Source organism: Maylandia zebra, linkage group LG20 (assembly GCF_041146795.1).
Source record: "Maylandia zebra isolate NMK-2024a linkage group LG20, Mzebra_GT3a, whole genome shotgun sequence".
Lineage (NCBI taxonomy): Eukaryota > Metazoa > Chordata > Actinopteri > Cichliformes > Cichlidae > Maylandia > Maylandia zebra.
Window position 1 is genome coordinate 7,213,433 of NC_135186.1, and position 23,249 is coordinate 7,236,681.

A 23,249-nucleotide genomic window follows, 5' to 3' on the forward strand; every position below is an offset into this window, starting at 1 on the left:
TGCGCAGATGTGATTGGCTAAGTAGTGTCACGTGGGTGGCGTAACTCGCACACAATTGGTTAGTATGTTCCCTGGTCTAATACAGCATGTTCCCTGGTCTAATACAATGTAAGGTTACTGCTTAAAATTGAATCGCCCCGTCAAAATTAAATATAATTTAATATTTTGTTAACTATAGGGCCGGGTCCATATAGGATGGCGACTGGGTCCGGACTCGGACCCCGGTCCGCCTGTTAGTGACCCCTGTTCTAGACTATATCCAATGGTCAGTATTGCAACATTTGACACCCTTTGACACTTAATGAAATCCTTTTGAATAATTTGATATAAAAAAAAAATCTGCAGCATTTATAAAAATGTACAGAAATTTATTGATTGGAAATAACACAAAGTATGACCACCATCCAATTCTTTGTTCAATTAAAAAAAGAAAAAAGGTACACAAACAGTCTTAATTTGGACTTGACAGAACAACAGCAATGAAGCAATGAATTTAAAACAAATGCAGTCTGAAACCAAATAAATACATCAATGTCCACTACTGGTCATTGTAGGAATCAGTGTGTTAATGTTTTCTGAAGAGTAACAAGTCACAATTAAGACATTAAAAGTATACAGAGGCTGTGTAATGTTGGCATGGTGTTTAGCACGTGTCGGCTCACATCTCTCCACACTGTGCAATGACGATGGGGAGTTTAGGCTTGTTGTTGGGCCCTGTTGGGACATTCTGTAGGAAGAAAGTGACACACGTTTAGAACAAAAATGCCACTCTAAAGCTGTAATCTAAGCACTACATCCAACTACGGTGATTTATATGGACTTGTACGAGTTACAGGTTTAATTATTTGTTACATAAACATTACGTTATAAAAGATTAAACTGTAGGTGTTAGTATTAGGCTGGATACCTGCTTTAAAAAAAGGTCTTGAAGCCTTAAACATCACAGATGTAAAGTGATGAGTGTTTACAAAAGTCAACATTTTATTGGGTTGTGTTCATTTATTTCCCAAAGAAAGGCATTTCAAAATTAATTTTATGTAAGAATTTATTCATTTTACTATTATTATTTGAGCATTTTGGCTCTATTAGATAGCACAACAGAAAACAGACAGGAACGTGCAGAAAGAGAGCGGAAGAATTGTGAGAATTTCTTAAATTTAAATGGTAATACTACATTTTAGCTTAAATTTTTTTCATGGCTATTCTCCCCCTTTGAAGTTTTTTAGCTTAGTGTACAATGTCTCTGTCAATTTACTCCTACCAAAAGAACCACAAATACAAATCTGTCCGTTTAAACAAATATGGTAGATTTATAGGGAAGATAAGTTCTTACCTCAATTTTTCTCATGACCAGCAAGCCATCAACCAGTTTTCCTGTAATAATTACAAGTAAGACAATTCAACTCTGACACAGACAATACAGTAAAAAAATGCAATACTGTTGATTTACTCACCAAACACAACATGTTTCCCATCTAGCCAGTCACATTTAGTGCAGGTAATGAAAAACTGACATCCATTTGTTCCTGGACCACTGTTTGCCTGTAATATGATACAATATTAAAACAGACACATTTTGGTTAGGGTGATTTACCTGAAGTGTATCCGTGGAGATTAAGCCATCCAGTAGGAGTTTAACCCAATCAACTGGTAACATTTTCAATCACTATACTGCAAGATAAAATGTAAGTAGATTTATCAAAACACGTACCATTGAAAGAAGACCGGCAGCAGAATGCTTTATTCTGAAGTTTTCATCTGCAAATGGACCTCTATAGATGCTGCAGATACCTGTTCCATCACCCTGCACAAAAGATTAATAGTACATACAGTAGTAAGTAGGGGCTCATAAAGAGAGCAATAGATTAGGAAATTTTAAATGTGTTGTAATATGCTGCATAACCACCAGAGGGGGAAACACCAATGTGGTATAAATCTGCTCAGTTCAAGTCAATAGTTACCATGGCAAGATTTAATCAACAAATTCTCAAATTCACAAAGCGTTTGTGCAAATCTTCCAGACACAGTCAAAAGACAACCATTAAACTATGGATATTTGTGTTGTCAATCCAGTCTTCCATGTACTTACATTTACAAAGTCTCCTCCCTGTATCATGAAGTCTTTGATCACCCTGCCAATGACCAATGGAAAAAGAAAATATCAATTCTGCTAAAGAAAACCTCACAAAAGTTAACAAATATATGAAAAGTATTACAGTCTAACTGTAATAGACAGCAGATTACAAATGTATGCTGTCAAAGGAGCTTGCAAAGAAAAGCGTCTGGACTTCTTTAAGTTGCTTGAAGACGTTTCACCTCTCATCCGAGAAGCTTCTTCAGTTCTAAGGTCAAATGGTGGAGAGTCCCAGATATAAACCTGAAACTGGGTGTGGGTCCCAATCAGCCAGAGTTTCGGGTGTGTTCATTGTGAAACCTGGCCCCACCTTATCATGCGAATTCCTGAGGTCAGATGGCCCAGGATGTGAGTGGGCGTTAAGGCGTCTGGGAAGGGATCTCAAAACTGGATTATAGATGGCAGAGAGTTGGTGTCGTAAACCCCCGCCTCTGTTCAAAGATGGTCGCTCACAGTGGACATAGATGGCTTCTTTCACTCCTCTTTCAAACCATCTGTCCAAAATGTGAACATTGGCATCCTCGAAAGAGTGACCTTTATCCTTAAGATGCAGATGGACTGCTGAGTCTTGTCCTGTGGAGGTGGCTCTTCTGTGTTGTGCCATGCGCTTGTGAAGTGGCTGTTTGGTCTCTCCAATGTAGAGGTCTGAGCATTCCTCGCTGCACTGTACAGCATACACCACATTGTTAAGTTTGTGTTTTGGCGTTTTGTCTTTCGGGTGAACCAGTTTTTGTCTGAGCGTGTTGCTGTTCTCTGCAAGCTCCTTTGACTACGATGACCTGGATGACTGAGAACCTTCACAGACACAAATGTATGCTCTTTTCCATTTTCGAAGAGGCAGTGTAGCATTGCAAAAGTTTTCTAAATGACACTATGAATCACATAACAGATGTGCTAGTCTTGTCATCATAGACCCTTCGTTAACACGGTACATTTCTTCTGTAACTATAGCGCAGAATATCATCTCAGCTTTGCTGCTGTAGTGTACACACTTCATAAGTCAAACACCAGAGTTTAATGTAAGCTACAGAAGTCAAGCTGCCATGTGAGTACCTGTGGAATGTGCAACCTTTGTAGCCAATAGGAACGCCATCTTTCCTAAAAAGACAGGAGTCAGTGAGAAAAGAAAATGAAGTAAGCAGTAAAATACTTTAATGTACAAACTGTGTCAACTGTCTCCTTGAAACGAAGTAGATTTGTCTATGTTTGTGATTCAGATTTTCACAGTAAATGGGCCAGCATGAAATATAGTACATCTGGAAAGTATTCACAGCACTTTCTCTTGTTCCACATTTTCTTATGATACAGCCCTATTTCAAATATTATTCTTGGAAATTCATTTAAAAAACAAAACAAAAGTATTCGCAGCCTTTGTCATAACACTCAAAACTGTTATGGCAAACCAGGAGACTAATCAGGTTTGAAGGAAAGACGAATGCAGCATTGTACAGAATCATCCTTGATGATAACCTGTTTCAACAGAACAGCAACCCAAAGTACAAAGCTAACATATCTCAACCCCTCATTAGGCTAGCTATCTTAACTGTCCATAGACAGGAGTGATTTCCTAACTTTTCCTCACCGGCCGCTAGCTACCTTATGGTTGTCTATCCTGAACCCGAGACTTCATCACTGATCGAGCATCATACCACTTACTTTTCAGTAAGGCGGGGGTTTTTTTTGTACAGTTTAGCACACCAGCTAACTGATTGCCTTTGTTGTAAACATCCCAGCAATCAAAGATATGCACTTTTTTCCCCCTCACACCAGAGGAAGCAGAAAAACTAGGGCTCTACTCTTCGTTTGTGGCAACAAATTTTCAATTACGGACACACACACCAGGTCTCAGACCACCAGATCACATTATGAAGGGAAGAAATTGCCCCAGGCCACCAGGGCGGCAAAGCAGTTACTCATGTAACATGGGGCTTCTTCCCTGGATTTTGAGGGCACAGAGAAGCATGGCTTACTTTCACTTCCTATGATAAGTCGGAGCCCACCTCCATCCACGGCTGGCTACGGGCTCCTCCAGGAGTTCCACATTTTCATTGTGAATGAAAGGGCCTACAAAGTGGCGGCTTTAGCGGTAAGAGCACTGAAAATTACCTCCATGTTAGCTGCTTACCAAGCAGAGGTCTATGTGAGGCCAATGCGACTAGGACTGACTAATGTGTGGGAAGAGATCACTGTGATCACAGACATTTATCTTTGCATACAACGCTGCACAATCCAAGCCACATTTCAGGACTGTTCTGGGTTCCATAAGGCATAGATGTGAGACGGGGAAGCAGGAGGATGAGGTCTCAATCTCCATCTTCCCAGAAAACTGAGCCGACACCACCTCCGACCCCATGAGGGATGTGAGATGGGCAAATGAACTGAATCATTTCTTCAACAGATTTGACTCAGCCATGAGGCAGTCTGCAACATCGGCTGCAGACTCACCCACCCCCACTGCTGCTGTTCCACCTCAGACACTTCACACCTCCTCTATTCACCCTGCTCACTCCCCCCCACCCCCAACAACAGCATCCAATACACACTCAACACAAGGCTCCAGCCTGTCTCTCTCAACCACCCAGGTTAGGAGGGAACTGAGGAGGATTAATGGCAAGAAGGCAGCGGGCCCAGATGGCATCAGCTCGAGGGTCGTCAGGTCCTGCGCGGACCAACTGTGTGGGGTGATGGAGCACCTCTTCAACCTGAGCCTGAGGTTGGGAAGAGTCCCACAGCTCTGGAAAACCTCCTGTGTTGTACCAGTGCCAAAGACTTCACGCCCCAAGGACCTCAACAGCTACAGGCCGGTGGCTCTGACATCCCACCTGATGAAGACCCTGGAGCGGTTGGTCCTGGCTCAGCTTCGGCGCCTAATAAGCTCATCACTGGACCCACTTCAGTTTGCCTACCAGCCTGGCATTGGAGCGGATGATGCCGTCATTCACCTCCTACATCGTTCCCTCGCTCACCTGGAGACCGCTGGAAGCACTGTGAGAATCATGTTCTTTGATTTCTCCAGTGCCTTCAACACCATTCTTCCCTCGGTTCTAAAGGACAAGCTGGTGAACTCTGGAGTGGACCATCACCTCACTACCTGGATCCTGGACTACCTCACTCTGTTGTGGCTTCTGCTATCTTTTATGGCGTGGTCTGCTGGGGCGGCAGCATCTCTGCTGGGGACAGGAAGAGACTGAACAGGGTGATCCGAAGGGCCAGCTCTGTTCTAGGATGCCCTCTGGACCCAGTGGAGGTGGTGAGTGACAGGAGAACGGCGGCTAAGCTGTCATCCCTGATGGACAACATCTCCCACCCCATGCAGCAGACTGTGACAGCACTGAGCAGCTCCTTCAGTGGGAGACTGCGGCACCCACGGTGTGGGACGGAGAGATTTCACAGGTCTTTCCTCCCCACTGCTGTCAGACTCCATAATAAAGACTTTAACTGATCAAGCACACACATCCATACATATGCAATAATACTAAGTGCAATAATCCTTTCTGTCATCGTTGTATTTTTACTCAGTTGTATATAGTATTTGTATTTGTATTCTATTTTTATCTTATTGTATATTTATTTTATTTTATTCTACTGTATATAGTATTTTATTTTATTCTATTCTGTACAGTTGTGTACTGTATTTATTCTTATTGTATTCTAATTTTTGCCTCATAACTTTTGCACTGTCCACTTCCTACTGTGACAAAACAAATTTCCCACGTGTGGGACTAATAAAGGTTATCTTATCTTATCTTATCTTATGACAGACCTTTGCTCAGGCAGTCACCCAGCTTCCCACTCAGTTCAAGATCCCAAAACAAGGGCTGGTAAGCCACAACTCAGACAGCAGTTCCACTGGGACAACCCGCATAGCAGGTAAGTCAGCAGCTCAGGAAAAAGAAGAGTGTGGCCTGACATTCCCCTGCCATTTTATCAAAGAGTACTCCAAGTTACTGCCTGTCTTCTGGCCTCGTGCACTCAGTTTGCTCTAGGGCAGACCAGGGTGTAACTGAAGCCCAATCTGGCCTATGTGGAATCTGGAATCTCCGTTTTCCATAATGGGACATCAAAACAAATGCTAGGAATGAGAACTTTAGGCTACTTGTGTAACCCCAGTTCTCAAAGTAAAATGAGTAAGATGTCTCAATAGACAAGCCCTTCTTGCTAAGGAAAGGCAAGAAGAGGTGCTTATCCTGAATAACAGCTACGTAAGCATAAGTTACTAAAGGATAGGTGGTTCTGCCCAACGTGGGTTTTACAATTAGGGCTGGGCGATATGGCCTAAAATCCATATCACGTATAATTTGAAGCACGTGCGGTAACTATATATATCGCGATATATTATTTTCTTCTGTATAACGTATTTTCAATAAGGCACACTTAAAATCCTTTAATTTTCTCAAAAATCAAGAGTGTGCCTTATGTATGAATTCTGGTTGTGCTTACTGACCTCGAACCGATTTGGGCGTGCAGAAATCTGTTAAAAAATGTTTTAGTACAACTTTGGTAAGCCGCACTGCTTAATGGATTGTCAGAGCATTACGGCTGCCGTAGTGAGGAGCTTCACGTAGTAATCTGGGTCCAAAACGCCATGGGTTCAGGTCCCAAAGTCAAACGAACACTGAGAGTTAAAAACGGTCTAAATCCTTTCATCTTTAATAAAATCATCAGTGTTGCTGCTTTACCAGGTGTAACAATTAAGTTTAACATCCAGGCATCCATGAAAACAGAATTTATTAAATTTAACGGAGTTAGAAGTTAACAGGAAGTTAGCTCGCTAGTTTCCACCTAAACATTTCATACCATGTTCTGACAGAAATTTCTGAAACTAATTAAAACGTACAGCTCTGCTACCACTTCCAACATAAATGAAGACAGAAAACTAATCAGCAGTGGCGTTTTGCAGGGTTACTGAAGTTGAACTACCTGGTATATGTTGTGCTATGTGATTGCTAGCGACACAGCTATGTTAGCATAACATTAGCACAGTGAAGCTGGAGGATGAACGCCAAACGTTTTTTCCACTCGATAAAAGTTAACGTGAGGGATTCTGGTGGTTAGGGACAAATGCAATCGCATAGCAGGATTCTATAAACTTCAGTCAGGAGAACAACTGAGATTTTTCATCCACAATACAAGGTTAGTTATTAATATACTGCAACAACATGGGAATAGAGCAGCTGTGAGAGAATTCAACATTAAGGAATCAATGTTACGGAAGTGGAGGAAGCGCAGTTTTTGGCTTTCCCCATATTTCAGAAGTGCTTCATCTCTTTGCTATGACTGTCGCCCAGCATAATTTGCAGACGATAATGGTTGTAGCCGCTGCGATGCTTTCGACCAAAACAGGCGCAGCTGGATGACATCATCAACATGCGCTATTGCGGTAGAGCGTATAGTCAAAATCTCTATCGTTGGCCAAATTTATATCGTTTCTATCGTATATCGTTTATATCGCCCACCCCTAGTTACAATCACCAGCCAATCAAGATTAGTGGAATGAGATAAATGCTCATCTCAGGGAGGCACATCCCATTGTGAGACATCTCACCCATGCTATTCTGGGAACTGGGGTTATGCAAGTAACCCAAAGTTTTCTGCAGCAGGAAACACTGCATCAAAGCACAGGACACACCTCAGTTCTGATAATGTTGATATGCGCTTTTTTCTTCCTTCAGTCACCAGATACTTACTCCTTCTCTAGTACACTTACCACGCAGGCACACATTTCAGCCCGAAAATACAGTGGAATTTGTAAAATGCAAACCAATGAGCACCCCAAAGAGTTAATTCTGTTCATCTTGATGTAGCAATGTCAGTGGGAGAAGCGTTTCTCAATTTGCATATTAATGATCAAGAAACTGACCTCATAGCCCATTGTTCATTCAGTGGGCTAGTTTCAGTCATTGTGCAAAGGTACTGTTTATATGGTTGGGGAAACCTGCAGTCAGCTTAGACTGAAGAAGTCACTTGAATGAGTGACGAAACATTTCTCCCACTGAAAAAGTTACGTCTAGATGAACAGAATCAGCTTTTTGGGATTTACTTAAACGGATGATTGAGCATGCATCAAGGCAAACGAATGAGCGGTTCAGTTCGCAAAACCTTTGCTTTTCTCTTAAGAATATTATGCTCATTATTAAGACAATAGTATTTCTTATGTGATTACTCGATAATTGATGGAGTACTTGATCACTAAAATAATCAATAACTGCGGCCCTGCTAACAAGTGCTTTCAAGAAGAGCATGTAAATGTTATGTCAATAACTGTACAGATTGGTGATGTGGTATTTGCAAATATGCATCCACCACACATTGCCTTACCTGAACTCTCCAGTACAGAACTGCCTGTAAGAGATTATGAAACTGTTAAAGTTTGATTTCTGTTAACACATACTGTATATCAAACAACAACAAAGAAGATTATATCATATAAGGCTGTGAGCAGTCTGTGATTGTGTGACTTGTTCTCTACCGGAAGTTCTCAGCTGTCTTTGGAACCACATCAGCAAAGAGCTCAAACTTCATCCGTCCAACATCCTGTCAAACAGTAAAGCAAAGTTAACAATAATTGATCAACAGAATTATCAAAGTTCTCGCAAACTTTTTTTTAAAAACAAAAACAAGATAATAAGTTTGATGGGGTGGTCCCAATTGTCATGAATACACAACAAAATGTCAGTGCTTGGGAGGAAAAGAAGAGCAGACACATGGACAAATTTCAACTTTTATACTGAATATTTTAGTCAACTGAATCAAGTTTATAATTAGTCTACTAAAATCTTATGACATTTAGGCAACAAAAGCCAGACAAAAACAAAGAATTTAGATGTTTAATTTAATGACTTAAACTAAATAATGTTTTAGTCAAAAGAATATACAAAACTACATCTAAATTTCATGTCAAAATCAACACTGCAGTAAAGAAAACTACTGGTTACCCAACCAAAGGGTAACCACACAAAAGAATATACCTCGCGGAGATTTGGCACCAGAACACAGAAACAGGTTATTCTTGTCTAAATGATAATGTACACTCACTAACACCCTTTCAGAGGGAGCTGAAGTTACACTTTCTACTTTCTACTTCTGGTTTTTAATTTGTGTCGACTTCGCTGAACACTTTACATATTCGGCGAAGTTGAACATAACTACTGTTGTTTAAACAACACAAGCTCTGCTGTGTCTCAGTTTTGATGTCATGCAGGTGTGACAACAGAAATAATGAGATGCTACAATCTTGATGCAAAACGTCACTGGACTATAAATTATCTTAGCCTTGTATTTACATATATACATGTAAATGAGTGTGGCCATCTCTCCGCCCAGTTCTCTGATACTGTTGAATTCATGTAAGTGGCCCACTGTTACAACAATGTGTGCAAGTCTGTGTGAGAGAACAGTCTAACATTTGGAGTACAAGGAGCGGTTTGTCCTCATGACATCACTGCACAACTCGTCCTCCACTCCATGTGGACAAACCACAGTGGCCTCTAGATGTCCTGTGCTTGCCAGATAAAAGAGATAAAACAGTATGCTTAAGGTTTCCAGACAAAGAAATGAAATCAGAAATTGTGTTGATAAAGAACAAACAAGCACAGCACATTTTATCTGGTAAGGGTTTTCCCTTGTTGGAGTCTGGTTTCCCCTGACGTTTTGTACCCAACAATAGGTAAGACAGCTTTTAACTTTCTTTCTTAACAGTGGACTACTTTTGTTGTCATCCTATTACTAGGGTATCAACTTTCCAAGATTATTTCCATTTCAAGGGATTTATGCTACTTGGAAAAACCAGGTCTCAAGTGCACCGACTTAGACATAAGGCCAAGGCTTTAACTAACAAACAATGTTGAAATTTTCCAATCCACAGCGAGCAAATTCACCACACCTATATTAACTGATCAGGAGGAGTAAAAGAAAATAATAACAATACCAAAACTGAGAATAAAACCACACAGCAAACTAATCAAGCCAAACCCGAGGCTACAGTGTTGACATAGTCCACATATCAACTTTGCAACAGGAATAATCACCAGTCTATTGTGGTCAAAGACAGACGAGTTGACATTTCTGTGAACCGGCCATTCACTGGATCTTGAGTCCCAAGAAACGAGTGTAACTTGATATACATGAGGTGTAGGCAAACAAAATAATTTAAAGGGAGTAGTTTCAAACACACATTGTGAGCATTCACTGGTTGCCGTGGCTGCAGGACATGCAAATTGATGCACCAGGAAGTCGTCACTTCCATGATACATGTGGGAGGGAAAACAAGCCGAGTTCTTGGAAAAAAGAAATAGAAGGTGTGCCTCATCAGGTGTGTGCATCAACAATGGGGAAACAGGATCATGAAGAGTTGCCTACCTGCTCATAACAGTCAGGTCAGAAGCAGGACTTACATTACTAAACAAGAGTTATCCACCTCTGCTGAAGCTTACGGGACTAATACAACACAGCATAAAAAGGTAAATTCAGAGCCATTTATTATTTCGTTCTCATGACAAACACAGGATTCTTCAATGGCAGAACATGATTTAAATCTAAAGGAACATAAAGTTTATGTGTGTGCTGTATTGTGCAGAAGTGATTCTGCAGTGGCAAACTGATTGGTCAGTTTGAATACAACACTTTAGCATGTCTTAAAATTACAATAAAAGGAGTTTACCATACCAAAATAACAACTGATGCTTATTTTCATTAGCGATTTCCCACTTTCTTAGGTATGTAGGTACATACAAGATAAGCAGACTGGTCATGTTAATCAATGAGGCCCTTACAATTTTTTCTGGGATGCACATCAAGTACTGTGAGAGAAACTGAGAATTTTTGCATTTGTTCATTTTTAACACTGCTTGGTATCTCGTTTCCTCTTTTAATCTAATATTTTAATATTAATAATTTACCAGTGCATCAAACGGATACACCCCAATTTATTTTCAGGGTGTATGGTTTGTAATCATCTCAGTCTTAGCGACCTGTAAGCAGGGTAACACAGCTTTTAAGCTACGACTACACCAAATTTGATAATGATACATATCTATAGTACTACATGAATGCATTTTGCCAGTCCACTGTGACCCCTTAACTGTTCAGACTTTACAAGTGCGGTGCATACTGTAATTATCAGGAGAACGTTTTCTAAAATGAAATTGAATGTAAACAAGAAAAGACATTTTATAACTTGCAGGAGAAAATTATCTTTATAGTTTAATGAACTTGAGATTCATACAATGTATATGTATTCCCTTTGGTGGAGTCTTAAAGCAGACCTCTAAAATACCCTCTTCATATAATGATCAAAGTTTAGAAATACAACGATAATCTGAATAGGGGCAGGAGCAAAGGTATTCAATAAAATAGATCTGCAACAATTTACTCAGTAACTCAATTATAAAATATCCTGAAGGCAATATTTTTTAATATGTTTTACAATTAATTATTAACATCTACACCAGGAGATCATCTGTAGCAGGAAAGATTGCAGCTACTGATTATTCTATCTATTATTCCTTCAATTAACCCTTTCATGCATAGTGGTCACTACAGTGGACAGCTACTCAAAGGCTGTTTTATTGTGTTTGTGTCAGTGTTGATGGTATACTTGCACATAAACTACTACATTGGATACTGATATGTCACTCCATACCTTGCCACCCACTGGTTGTTTAATATTACTATAGATGCATGGCATGTTTCATTGTAATTATCGTTATTTAACCCTGTCATGCATGAATCAGGATTTTTTTCTCAAGTATTTTTATTCATCTTTTCAAACTTGGTGTGTGTCTGTGTTTTTGTGCATGTGTGCACATTAACCTATGTTTCAGCGATCTAATGAATATGCATGACTGCAATGAAGATAAACAAGTTTATCGACATTCTCAGAACTGAGGCGTGCCCTGTGCTTCAATGCAACTCTTCCTCCTGTACAAAACTGAAGTTTTGATGCTATAGATGTTAATAATTAACAATAATATTTCAGTGTCCAACCTAGCAGCACTGGGTCAGTGGCTCAGTGTGTTACATATTTATATTAATATAATCCAGAAAAATAATCCTACTAAAACCATGAAATAAATATGATCCAACTCCACACCCTTTAGACTCACACTGGTTGTTGCAGGTATTGCTGCCATATAATGTAGAACAGCGGCCAAAAGCCTTCAGCGAGCTTCCTGGTTTAAAGATTATATCAAACTAACTTTACAGTTCATCTCCGTATTTTATGTTCTGTAGCTCTACTGTAGATTTTAACTGAAGAAAGCAGCAGAAGGGAGTGGCGAAGTTCGCTTTTATTCATGTTGAAACTTGTTTATCGAGTGGTTTCAGAAAAGAGTCCCACCAGCTTTTTCCTAGTAAAGGTGTAATGGTGATTACAGGAACAAGCGCTGCTGTTTTGCAAGGCAGAACAATGTTTTCTTTCATTCCACGTGAGCTCACCGTCTCGCTAACGACCGCAACTCTTTGCGTTAAACTATGACAGCATTGTCATCATTTCTGCTGTTGTGCTATCTAGGGGCAACATGGGCTTAAGACAGTATGCTTGCTGGTTAGTAAAAGGCAGACATCACAGCTCCCCCTACCAAATACCAAGTGTGTGGTTTAGGTTGTGATAAATAAGTAAAAATACAATGGCATGAAAAAAAAAAGTTTTTCCTTTTTTTGTTAACTACCATGTTATTTTATTTTTATATTTATCTTTTATTATATTTTCTCCCCGTTTCTGTTAAATCAAATCAAAGTAGTGTTTTTTTCTCTTGTGAATATTTACTATTGTTCATTAATAAAGGCATAAGTACTTCTTATCAGATGACTTGATTAATTGATAGAATACTCAATAACTACAACAATCAATAGCTGTAGCCCTAGAACAAAAGCCCTAGAAGAGTCAGAAAATAGGTGGTTTCTCACCTTGCACTCACAGCTAAAAGCTCTTTTGTGGTTTTTTTCTCCCGTATAAGCTTTCATCATGTCTATACAATTTCTGCTGTCTTTCACAGAATTTCCTGGAACATCTGAACACTGCAGTCCAAGTCAAATGCTGCCAGAGTTGCCATCTTTGTTTGACACAAGCCACACTTTCAGAATGATGGCCATTATACATGAATGGGAGGGCATGTCTGCCAGTCACACAGACAACACTGGAAAGTATGTTTCACTTTTAATTTCCAAAGCAGGCCTGGAAACAGTGATCTTTTATTTATGGTGTCAAAAACGGTACACCATCTTTATGAGTGCGTGCAGCCTGTCCATCATACTGGCTGACTGGCTGATGACCATTTTAATGGCAGCTGTGTGGTTACTGGGTCCTGTCCACTCATTTACACCCTGCCTCATTTTGACTAATGCCTCAGCAACATATGCAGCATTACCACTGCCCATGATATGCCTGAGTTTAATGGACTACCTTTTAAGAGACAAAGCTCTTAGCAACGGCAGAGCCTTCTTAAAAACCCTCGGAAATATACTCCTGACACTTCTCGTGTGGCTGCTAGCTTTTATGTGCTCTTTTAGCCATGCTGATGCTAAACTGATGGATATGAGTTGCGGCAAAAGGTTGAAGAAAGCTCTGGTGTGTGAAGTGCAGGAGTCAAAACTGGTGATCAACTTCATTGCTGGGATTTTCACTGCAATCCTTTTAGCACTGCTACCATTTTGCTCACATATTCCCCAGTGGGTAAGAGATGCTGACAAGTTCTGTGAAGCAGTGGAAGAACAAGAGAAGGTGGGGAACAACTTGCTACTCACTTCAACCCTCTGCCCAGAGACAAAAGGTGATGAAAAGAGTTACCTGACACATACAATCCACCATCGACCGCCTCTCTGGATCAGTCTAATACTGGGCTTTGCCACATTCTGGATGCCTTTTCTTGCTGTGTCTCTGGCCTGTTTGGTTTTTGGCCTTGGAGTACCTGCATACATCTCTGTTAACCTGTTGTGGCTGGAATGCACCAACAGTTTACTGCTGGGTGTGCTATTCTGGGTAAAGAGCAAGACTCTAGGGCCACACACCAATTTACCAGAAAATCTGTGCTCATGGCACATTTACTGGCATATAAGCACAGAAATGCAACCCGAGCTGATGGTTCCTGAGCTCAACCCATCAAAAGAGAAGAGAAATACTTACAATGTGTAAGAAAAAACCTGAAAGTAACAGACATCATAAGCCTAGATGGAAAGTCAAACTCATTGTACAACGTGGGCCACATACAGCAGACTTTGATGCTAAGTGCATCGAATCCCTATGCATGGGACAAGTTTTTCTATATGATAAAGAAATATTGCTGTAGTAAATAAAAGAAATCTGTCAACACAGCTGGACTTAAAGTGTAAGAAATGTATAACATTACAGAAAGGTTTTGGCAGCTCATTGGTCAGACTGTCCTGTAATTATAAACAGAGTTTATGTTAATTCAAAGAAAATGTCATTTTTACCCCCGTCTAGGTTTTTGATAATGTTTGTATATGTAAGCATCATTCTGTCTTTAAACACACTGACTGAAAAAGCTTTGAATAGCAAACTTTGTAGGGGTCTAGAATGAGGTCCTATTAACAATCTATTCAAATCTGACTTATATCCATCAAGCTATTCAAGGTCAGCTTAATGTTTTATTGGTCAAAAATTGCCAAACAGACTTATAACTTAGAAACTATGACTGTTAAAGTTGTAATGTGTATTGCAAACATATACAAACAACAAAAAAGGTTAAAACTAACTCACATTTGACCTCTGACATCATCTTTAAGGTAAATAGATTCATCTGAAGGTCAAAGTGCTAAAGGCCGTTTTAAAATATCTTACAGCCACTGTTTGCACTGCCAGCATAAGCGATATAGGTTACCAGAAGTTTATATTATATTTACTATACTATGTTTTAAAGCAAGTACTTTAAGAATTAAAAAAAAAAAAGAAGAAAAAAATAAATAATATATTACACAAAATACAATACTATTCTAATAAAAGTAAATACTGCTCAGAGTGTGAGCTGCCTTGGTGACGGTTTCCACGCTGAGTGCTTCTTGGTTTATTGGGGCTTTTTTTGGTTTTTGTATTTGGATTTTTTTTTGTTTCTTTTTTATTTTATGTAACCGTAGCCCCTTCGTAATAGTTGTTGTAATTGTAAATTTTTTTTTCTTCTTTATCTATTAGTAAATTGGTGTAGTATGAATGGCAATTCACCCCTGGTCTACACTACAAGAAACGTGATGTGATGAGCCACTAAGAAAGTTTCACCTGTGTCAATGCTGCAGGAAATGTCTACTCTACTCTAAGTTACACACCTGATGCTATGACTGAATGATTGATTCTAATTTATTCCTTCTTCTGTTAGAATCAGGTAACATCATAAAATTTTATTTTACAATACCTTCTTTTTCCCTCTTACCACTCCTGCTGCTTGACTGTTTTGTACAAATCAAAAAGGTACAAAGTTTCTTCTGGATGTTCATGAACATCATTAAATATGATCAGCAGCTACAATGGATGTAATCTTTTTTCTATCATATGTTATTTCCAAGTTGGAGAATAAACTTAAACTTGACTTAAAACTAAGCTTTTAATCCGACACTGACGCCATCTGCTGACGAAGCTGAGATAACACAACTGAACGCACTGCAACACCAACACTGACCTCACAGTGGCATTTTGTAATTGGCTGTAACTAAAATGCATCTTTTCTTTACTTAACCATATCATAATAATAAGGCTGTTTATTATAAGTAAAGGGGTCTTATGAAGACTTTTTTCTTTTGTTGTAATTATTTTAGATGACAGATGTGTCCTAAAAACTACAATATGCTGGTACACGTAGTTCAAACTTCATACCACCACCATTCTATGTAAAAACAGTCGCTACTAGCACTACTGACATTCTCCTTTCTTAGGCTAACATATTTTTCTCTCAAAGTCTTAAGCAAACCTAAATATGGAACAATCTTCAACTAGAAAATTCAGGAAAATGAATTAAAAAAAGAGGACTTAACTAACATGTTAACATAATATGGTACTTAGAGTCTGTATATTATTTTAATGCTTTCAAAGGCAAGTTATGATAATAGCGGTTCATTTTTAATGTTAAAGGGAACTTCTGTCACTTTCATTAAAAAAAGAAAAAAAAATATGACTAATCAATGCGAGAGTCTGAGACAATGAACCATCATTAATCAAAATGAAAAATTAAAGATAAACATAGAAAATAATTCTTGGTCTCTCTGTTTTAAATAGCTTTTGTCTTTTTATCTTTTCTCTAATTTCTTTTTACATTGTTCCTGCTTCATTATGCAACTGGGGGCGGTGTCTTTAAAGGAGCTCATGGGATCAAATTTCCACCTATTAGTTATTAAGGGGCAAGCTCATAAAGCACCACAGAAAAAAGCTAAAAATAATATTGACTTTCAGGACTATTTACTTCTTTTTAAAACTCTAAAAATATATTAAATAAATCTGTCTAAAAATACATTAATACATAATGTAAGCTTGAATGGCAATGCCAATAACACTTGATGCAGAAAGAAGTAAAATACATATTAATTTATAAATACTTGTATTTCAGTACACACACTCGCATACATATATAAACTTTGCACAAACAATATTTGTGATTGGTCAATTACTTCTTTGTTGTAATGATTTTTTTGGCACTAAATCTTAAACTGTCAGAAATCCTGTTTATTTGCCCTTAAATGGTGCCACATCTATAAGGAAAATGCTTTTGTGGGTTGAGCAGCAGGTAGAGTATGTCTTCTTTTTCAATGCCAAACAGCTTATTCTGCTATTGATTCTAGTTTTGATTCTCAGGTAAAGGAGGTCCTGGCACTCAGGTGCCATGGGCAAATGATTAGAAGCACCCATAAGCAAGAACAGTGATCAGATGTTGTCTTTTCCAAGCATGCTGTGCTTGACTGCTCTAGATATGGCAACTTCAAGATGGCGTTCTGCAAAACAAGCAATACTTAGTGTGAGCAATACCGAGTGAGCCCTAGCCCCCTACCATCTCCAAGTTGAAGGCCAAGATCCGTATAATGGGGGATGACAGAGACGGTGGCGAAGTGTGCATCTGAGGGCAACAAGACCACACGAAGACCGTTTCCTTACCTGTCACCATAACAGTATGTGACCACCATGAGGTGGAGGTGCCAGGTTGGTGTGGCTGTATGGGTCTTCCACATGCTACTGAGGCTGCTGTTTGTTCAATGAATAAATTGTTAAATTGCCAGGATGTATTGATTCTTCAGATTTTAATCATCCAATCTGATAAATGACACTAAATAAAAGTGAAACGCAAATAAGATATTTGGCATTGGAAAAGATTTTAATGGGCACAACCCACATACAAAATTCTCCTTCTCAAATCACAAATGTGGTACCATTTAAGTGAAAATAAATAGGCCAAGAAGCATTGTTACAGGATAATCCCCAAGTTTACATACACACCAAGTCTATACATGTGTGCGTGTGAGAGACACATCTAAAGTTTTCAAAAAGTCATTTTTCCAAATGCAGCTTTTTCCACGGTGTCAATAGAGGAATAACAGTCACATAACAAATTTATCGTACCATACTGATATGCATTTAGTTGCGAGGGTTATTCTTTTGAACAACATCGGGATATCTTCGATTTGAAGTCAACGTGCTTTCTCTGTCCGCGTCAACATTAGTTCAACAAACTCACCCGTATATAATGAAAAGGATTATAAATGTTTTGCCTCCCTTATTGTATATAATGTACATCAGGTGTGTATGTTTTACAACAAGGTCGTTTAACAGGGTTTAACCAGACTATGAACTTTATTGTTGCCACTGATGTGACGCGGTAACGTTGCCCGGTTAGCTTCAAAGTGTCTTTATGATGCTACTCACCTGCCCTCCAATGGTAATGTCGAAGAACACAACCGGGTTGTTGGGGTTTGAGGCTTGAATCGACATTGTCGTGATTTACCCGCTTTCTGAGACAACAAAATGCAACGTTTGGCTATTTACACAGCAATCATTTGAACCACGATCTGAGCTGTCGGAACTACGGCGTCTCGCGAGAGACGTGCTACAGATCCCTTCTGCGGACAAAAGACTTTCGTCACCAAAAGCGCGATTGTACGGAAATAAATGATAATGGCGACATGCCTACTGATAGCAGCGTAACAAATGAACAGTTTATTTTAAAAAAATAAATAAAAAAAGGCTGAATTTGTCTTTACTTCTACCTAAAAAACTGTCAACGAAATTACTGCATTTAGTAGTCCTTTCCATATCAAATTCATTAAGTGAGTATCAACTGGTAAGGTAAAGGTCTGGAACTTAGTTTTTCTTTTATTAAAATCTATACCATCTATAATCTCAAATCTATGCTTATAAATACAGCAGCAAAAAATCTTTCACACGTGAAATTTCCAATTTAGACTAATTATACAATACAAAATGAAAATGTTGGGGGTGTAAATCACTTGAATTCCAGAGTGTCAGTCCTGCTCTGGTATCTGACATTTGTGAAGAACATCACATAAAGCTGTCATGGGCCGCATCCATAAAGGAGGAAAAAAAAAAAAAAAAGAAAAAAAAAAAATCACTGTTCACAAAAGTCCAGGAAAACTGATAATCTGACCTTCACCAAAAAAACAAAGCCTTGTCTGATGGGTGCAGTAGGTTTCATGTGGCTCTAGCAAGGGCTAAGAGGAACTGTGTCGGCCAGGATGTATAGAGATGTAGCTGCATGACTGTAGTTCAGACAATATTTTAAGACAGCATTATAAATGAAACCTTATATACTTAAGCGAGGCTCCCAGTCTGAAGAAGCTTTGGAAGTGGGGAAGTTTCCAAAACGAAAATGATCCCAGACAGACCGACAATTACCAAAGTTGTTTTAAAGAAGAAAAAGGAGAAAGTTATGACAAAGTATGTCCCTGATCTGAATCCAGTAAAATACATTTGAAGAAATTTGAACTGTAAGGCAGAGGAACAAAAGTCATACAGAAAAGATTAGCTTAACTAATTTTGACACCTTTGTGGGAAAATGTTTCTGTTAAAGGTTTTATTTTCACAATAAAACATTTTTACAAATTAACAAATTGCAAAGACTGTGCCACAAAACAAATGACCAAATGCAAATTGACTGCAAAGATTTCTCAAAGTTGTTCTAACTCAAGGTGAGAAAAAAAAAATAGCAATACAGGTTGTCACAAACTCTGCTGTGCAAGCAGGCAGATAAGTACTAGCAATAGCAAAAAGCTCTAAAGAAATTGTTTTATGTAAAGTAATAAGGTTTCTTCACATTCACACCATATTCTGCGAGGGCAGGAGTCAGGTCCTCCATAGTCAATGTGTACTTCTTATCCTATACACGGGAGGAGGAAGAAAATTATCAGGAACAAAAATAACTGAAAGCAGATGAAACCTTCCTCTTCTAGCAACACTCACACAGCGCTCTCTAAATATTGTACATCATATTTAAAGTGCCTGTTAAAATTAGACAAGCTTACCTTTGTCTTACTTCTTGAGCTTCCTGAGGCAGTGCCTTTCATTTTGCAGTACTGCAGCGCATCATTGGCAATGTCTGAGATAAATTTCTGAGATGCGAGGGAGATCAGACGAATTCTATGCATGGAAAAAAGAAAATAATTAATGACTTCTTCCCTTAATGGTTTACAGCCTATCTGTATCCTTACTTTGAAAAACACCACACACATAAACCTCAGATTTTCTCTGATCTTGTTCGGAGTGATCACAAAGCTGACATTAAAGAGTCTTACAAGGTTAGAGATGTTGCATTTTGGTTAAAAGGTTAAAGCCAGTTTGTTTTAAGCAAATCTAATCAGCCAACACTCCCTTTAATATCAGAAAGCACAGTGCTACCTGACTAATACAGTATTAAGATAAGAAATGCTGTATATCATTGGGAAATTCTTTAAATTAAGCAGGAGCATAGAAATATTTGACAATACAGTCATCTATTTGTGACTTCAACATGTTCCCAATGCCAGATTACATTAATTTCCGACTCATTCAGTGCCTTGAACTCGGGTTTTTAATGGTGAACTCATATTATATAAAGGCTTTTAAGTCATAGGTTTGTTAAGTAAATTGGTGGCTATCAATCAAACCTCTGAATGTACCAACTGAGCAGCCTTATGATTTGTGCTGTTTGTTTTGTTAGTCACACTCATATCAGGATTATGTACTCCTCCATGCGTGCACACTGACAGACACAAAGCTGTTCCTAGTATACAATTTCCCAGTCTATTTAAAGGACACATGTATAGGTGGAGCCTTTTTGCTGTATTTAATGTCTAAACTGACAAGTCCATGACATTAGACCAGAATTGAGTGTACTCACATCCTTGGATCAGAAGCCTCAAAGCCAGCCCGGTTGAGGTAGTAGCCTGTGACTGCATCAGGAATCTGATGGGGGGGGGGGGGGGGGGGTTAATAACTACTTATGTATATGCCAATCAAGCACTGATTAAGAAACATTACTGTCAAAAACATGTGAAGATATGATGTAGCAGGGTTAACTGACTTACCGTGGGAGTGTACTCTTCCAGCTGCATGAGGAAATCAGCCAGTGGCGTGGTGGAAACGGCAGGCTTCACATCTCCATTGGTGATGCCACCAGGAACATACACTCCATTGGAAACAGATGTGTCTGCAGACGGTGTCACCACAGCCGATGAGGACGAAGCTATAAAAAGAGACATCAAGAAGGGTCTATTAAATGCTTGGAAAAAGGGTGGCTTTACCCCTCTGGAAAATTAGGCAAAAGGAGGCCAACTGAACTTCTTTAAGTTTGTGAAGACGTTTCACGTCTTATCCAAAAGCTTCTTCAGTTCAAATAACGAAGGTGGAGAGTCCCAGATATTTAAACCCTAGTGCAGAATGTCACCTTTGGAGATAATCGTTGACCTACTATTAATCGTGTGTGACATGACATGAGCCAAGGAGTTAAAAAAGGGAATGAGTCATTAAACCAGAGGTTTCAAGTGAAATTAAAGTGAGACCTTGCCCCTCCCTATCATGACCTATTGAGGTTACCTGAGGCAAGGGTTGAAGTGTCTGGAAAGGGATCTCAAGATAGCATTGAAGGTGGCAGCTTGTGTTCAGTGATGTTTGTTGACACAGGGCAAAGATGGCCTATTTTACTCCTCTTTCAAACCATCTGTTTTGTCAGTCCAAAATGTGAACATTTGTATCATCAAAAGAGTGTAGCTGTGCATCTGCACCTAAAGGATAAGTTGCACCTTTTGCCGCTTGGTTATTTGGCCAGTGGTGTTGAGGATTTAGGTAAACTTGATTAAATTATAAACACACATGAATAGGGTCAGATTTTGATATCCACCACAAAAAACTATCTGGACACAGTTTCATCTTTTAGCATGACAATGACGCCAAACATATTGCTAATGCATTAAAAAATACCTGGAAAGAAAAATATACAATTAAGCACTATCACTCATGGATCGGGATCCCAAAGAACAAACTTCAACTTTACTGAAGAATAGTTGGACCACCTTGACAGACAACATAGCAAAAGGCAGCCAACATCCAAAGAAGCTTTAGATGTCCTTCAAGAAGCCTGGAAAACTATTGCTAAAGACTACTTGGAGAAGTAGTTTCCCATTTTTACATAAAAATTAAATCTATCTTAAGGATGGGGCCAAAGGGTCTTTCACCATCTCACAATGCTGTGACTGCACCAATTCCCCAACTCTCACTGAACGGTACCCATGGCCATTAATTAATGATCATGACAATTTCTATATTAGTAATCAGGAAACTGACCTAACAGTTAGTCAGTTGTGTTAGTTTCAGTCTTTATGCAAATGTAATGTTCACAAGGTTGGGGACCCCACAGTCAGCTGAAACTGAAGACGTCACTTGAATGAGTGATAAAACATATCTCAACAGTCAGATAAATAGAATCAGAACTTTCTGTGACGACTTAAAGAACCTACAAGAAAGCTTGCCTGAGAGAATTCAAGCTCTTTTAAATAATAAAGGTGATCATATCAAATATTCACTTTATTTTCAAGCTTGTGAGAATTGCACAAACTGTTTTTACCTTATATACTAACATTTTTGCAATACACTGTACCCATTTCCAATCTTCCCTGGCAAAATATAAGGAAATCATGGATGGCTTGAGACTTTTGCAAATTACTGTACTAACAATCTAAAAATTGCTACAGTGGTTAAGTTAGTGATACGGACTTAACCTGAAACATGGTAGTTGGTAGGTTTTGTAATAAATATGTTTAAATCACTTTAGTGTAAGACGGCAGCCAGGTTAGTACGCGTTTCTCTCAGTCAGGCTTGGTAATGTTGACAAAGTCAATGTACATCGTGGAAAATTCCGACTTCCACAGCGAGATGAAATCATCAAATGCTCTCAGAATAATAACAAAGACAATAACAAAGCCACGTTACGTTACCATTACTTGTGACCGACGGGATGCTGCTCACGTTGGTTGTCGTATTATCATTGGCAATGCAATTACTTGCCGTTGACGATGTGGTAGAAGGCACTCCTGTTGTTACAGACTGATTTAAGTTGTCCATGTTCATGTTGGCGTTAGCTAACGAGCTAACCGTGGTTAACTAGCACCGAAATATGCAAAACACCACAAATCCGCGATTTATAGCTGTAAGACAAATATTTTACAAAATTCTGTTTTAGTATAACTCTACCCTTTAATTCAACGAAATGAATTACCAAAACTAAAAAAAAAAAACTATAACTCGTAGCAGAAGTGTTCCTAAGTCCTTTGCAGTAAAACGCTGAGCCACCACTGTAAAGTAGATCGCTTCACGTGACCTATAGTCATCCTCTTCTTCTATGTGTTTTATTGCTGACTGCACACCGCCTCCTACGCCCCCTGCCGTAGCGGAGACTGTAGGTTATAAATTAATACACTTTCTTCGTGATATTTAAAGCATTTAATTCAGATTTGTTCAAAATTATATTGTACTCACAAATATAAAATGATTAGTGTGTAATTATGTCTTCCAATAAATTGATGCATTCTCATAAACTTAAAATGAATCCATTATGAAGACATGGGATCAGGCTCTGGCTTGAATAAGCAATCATGTTGCCCTGTCAGAAAATTCCTGTAAGAAATCAGCATTCAATTG

The 23,249-nt window shown here is 38.9% G+C and overlaps 3 protein-coding genes across 4 annotated transcripts; 1 reads left to right on the plus strand and 2 right to left on the minus strand.

Annotated features, from left to right (window-relative positions):
- Positions 1–347: 347 nt before the first annotated feature.
- ppih (peptidylprolyl isomerase H (cyclophilin H)) lies at positions 348–18,201 on the minus strand. The gene is made up of 9 exons (XM_004554083.6): positions 17,988–18,201; positions 8,604–8,668; positions 8,453–8,476; positions 3,188–3,232; positions 2,090–2,132; positions 1,712–1,804; positions 1,455–1,542; positions 1,334–1,374; positions 348–727 (listed from the first exon to the last, which is right to left on the minus strand). Exons 1-9 carry the CDS (start codon positions 18,051–18,053, stop codon positions 659–661), a joined length of 534 nt encoding a protein of 177 aa, XP_004554140.1. The 5' UTR covers positions 18,054–18,201; the 3' UTR covers positions 348–658.
- On the plus strand, positions 5,902–15,608 carry si:dkeyp-100a1.6 (uncharacterized). Its single transcript, XM_076878766.1, has 2 exons — positions 5,902–6,004; positions 13,129–15,608. The coding sequence occupies exon 2, from the start codon at positions 13,167–13,169 to the stop codon at positions 14,262–14,264; it is 1,098 nt and encodes a 365-aa protein (XP_076734881.1). The 5' UTR covers positions 5,902–6,004; positions 13,129–13,166; the 3' UTR covers positions 14,265–15,608.
- A 936-nt stretch (positions 18,202–19,137) lies between the features above and the next one.
- Positions 19,138–22,945, minus strand: taf10 (TAF10 RNA polymerase II, TATA box binding protein (TBP)-associated factor). Of its 2 annotated transcripts, none has more exons than XM_076878767.1 (5): positions 22,553–22,945; positions 20,642–20,799; positions 20,455–20,519; positions 19,601–19,715; positions 19,138–19,455 (listed from the first exon to the last, which is right to left on the minus strand). In XM_076878767.1, the coding sequence occupies exons 1-5, from the start codon at positions 22,677–22,679 to the stop codon at positions 19,366–19,368; spliced, it is 555 nt and encodes a 184-aa protein (XP_076734882.1). In that variant the 5' UTR covers positions 22,680–22,945; the 3' UTR covers positions 19,138–19,365. The 2 variants fall into 2 exon arrangements, with proteins under 2 accessions (XP_076734882.1, XP_004554138.1); XM_004554081.6 differs by having other exon boundaries at positions 22,547–22,943.
- Between the last annotated feature and the right edge of the window lie 304 nt (positions 22,946–23,249).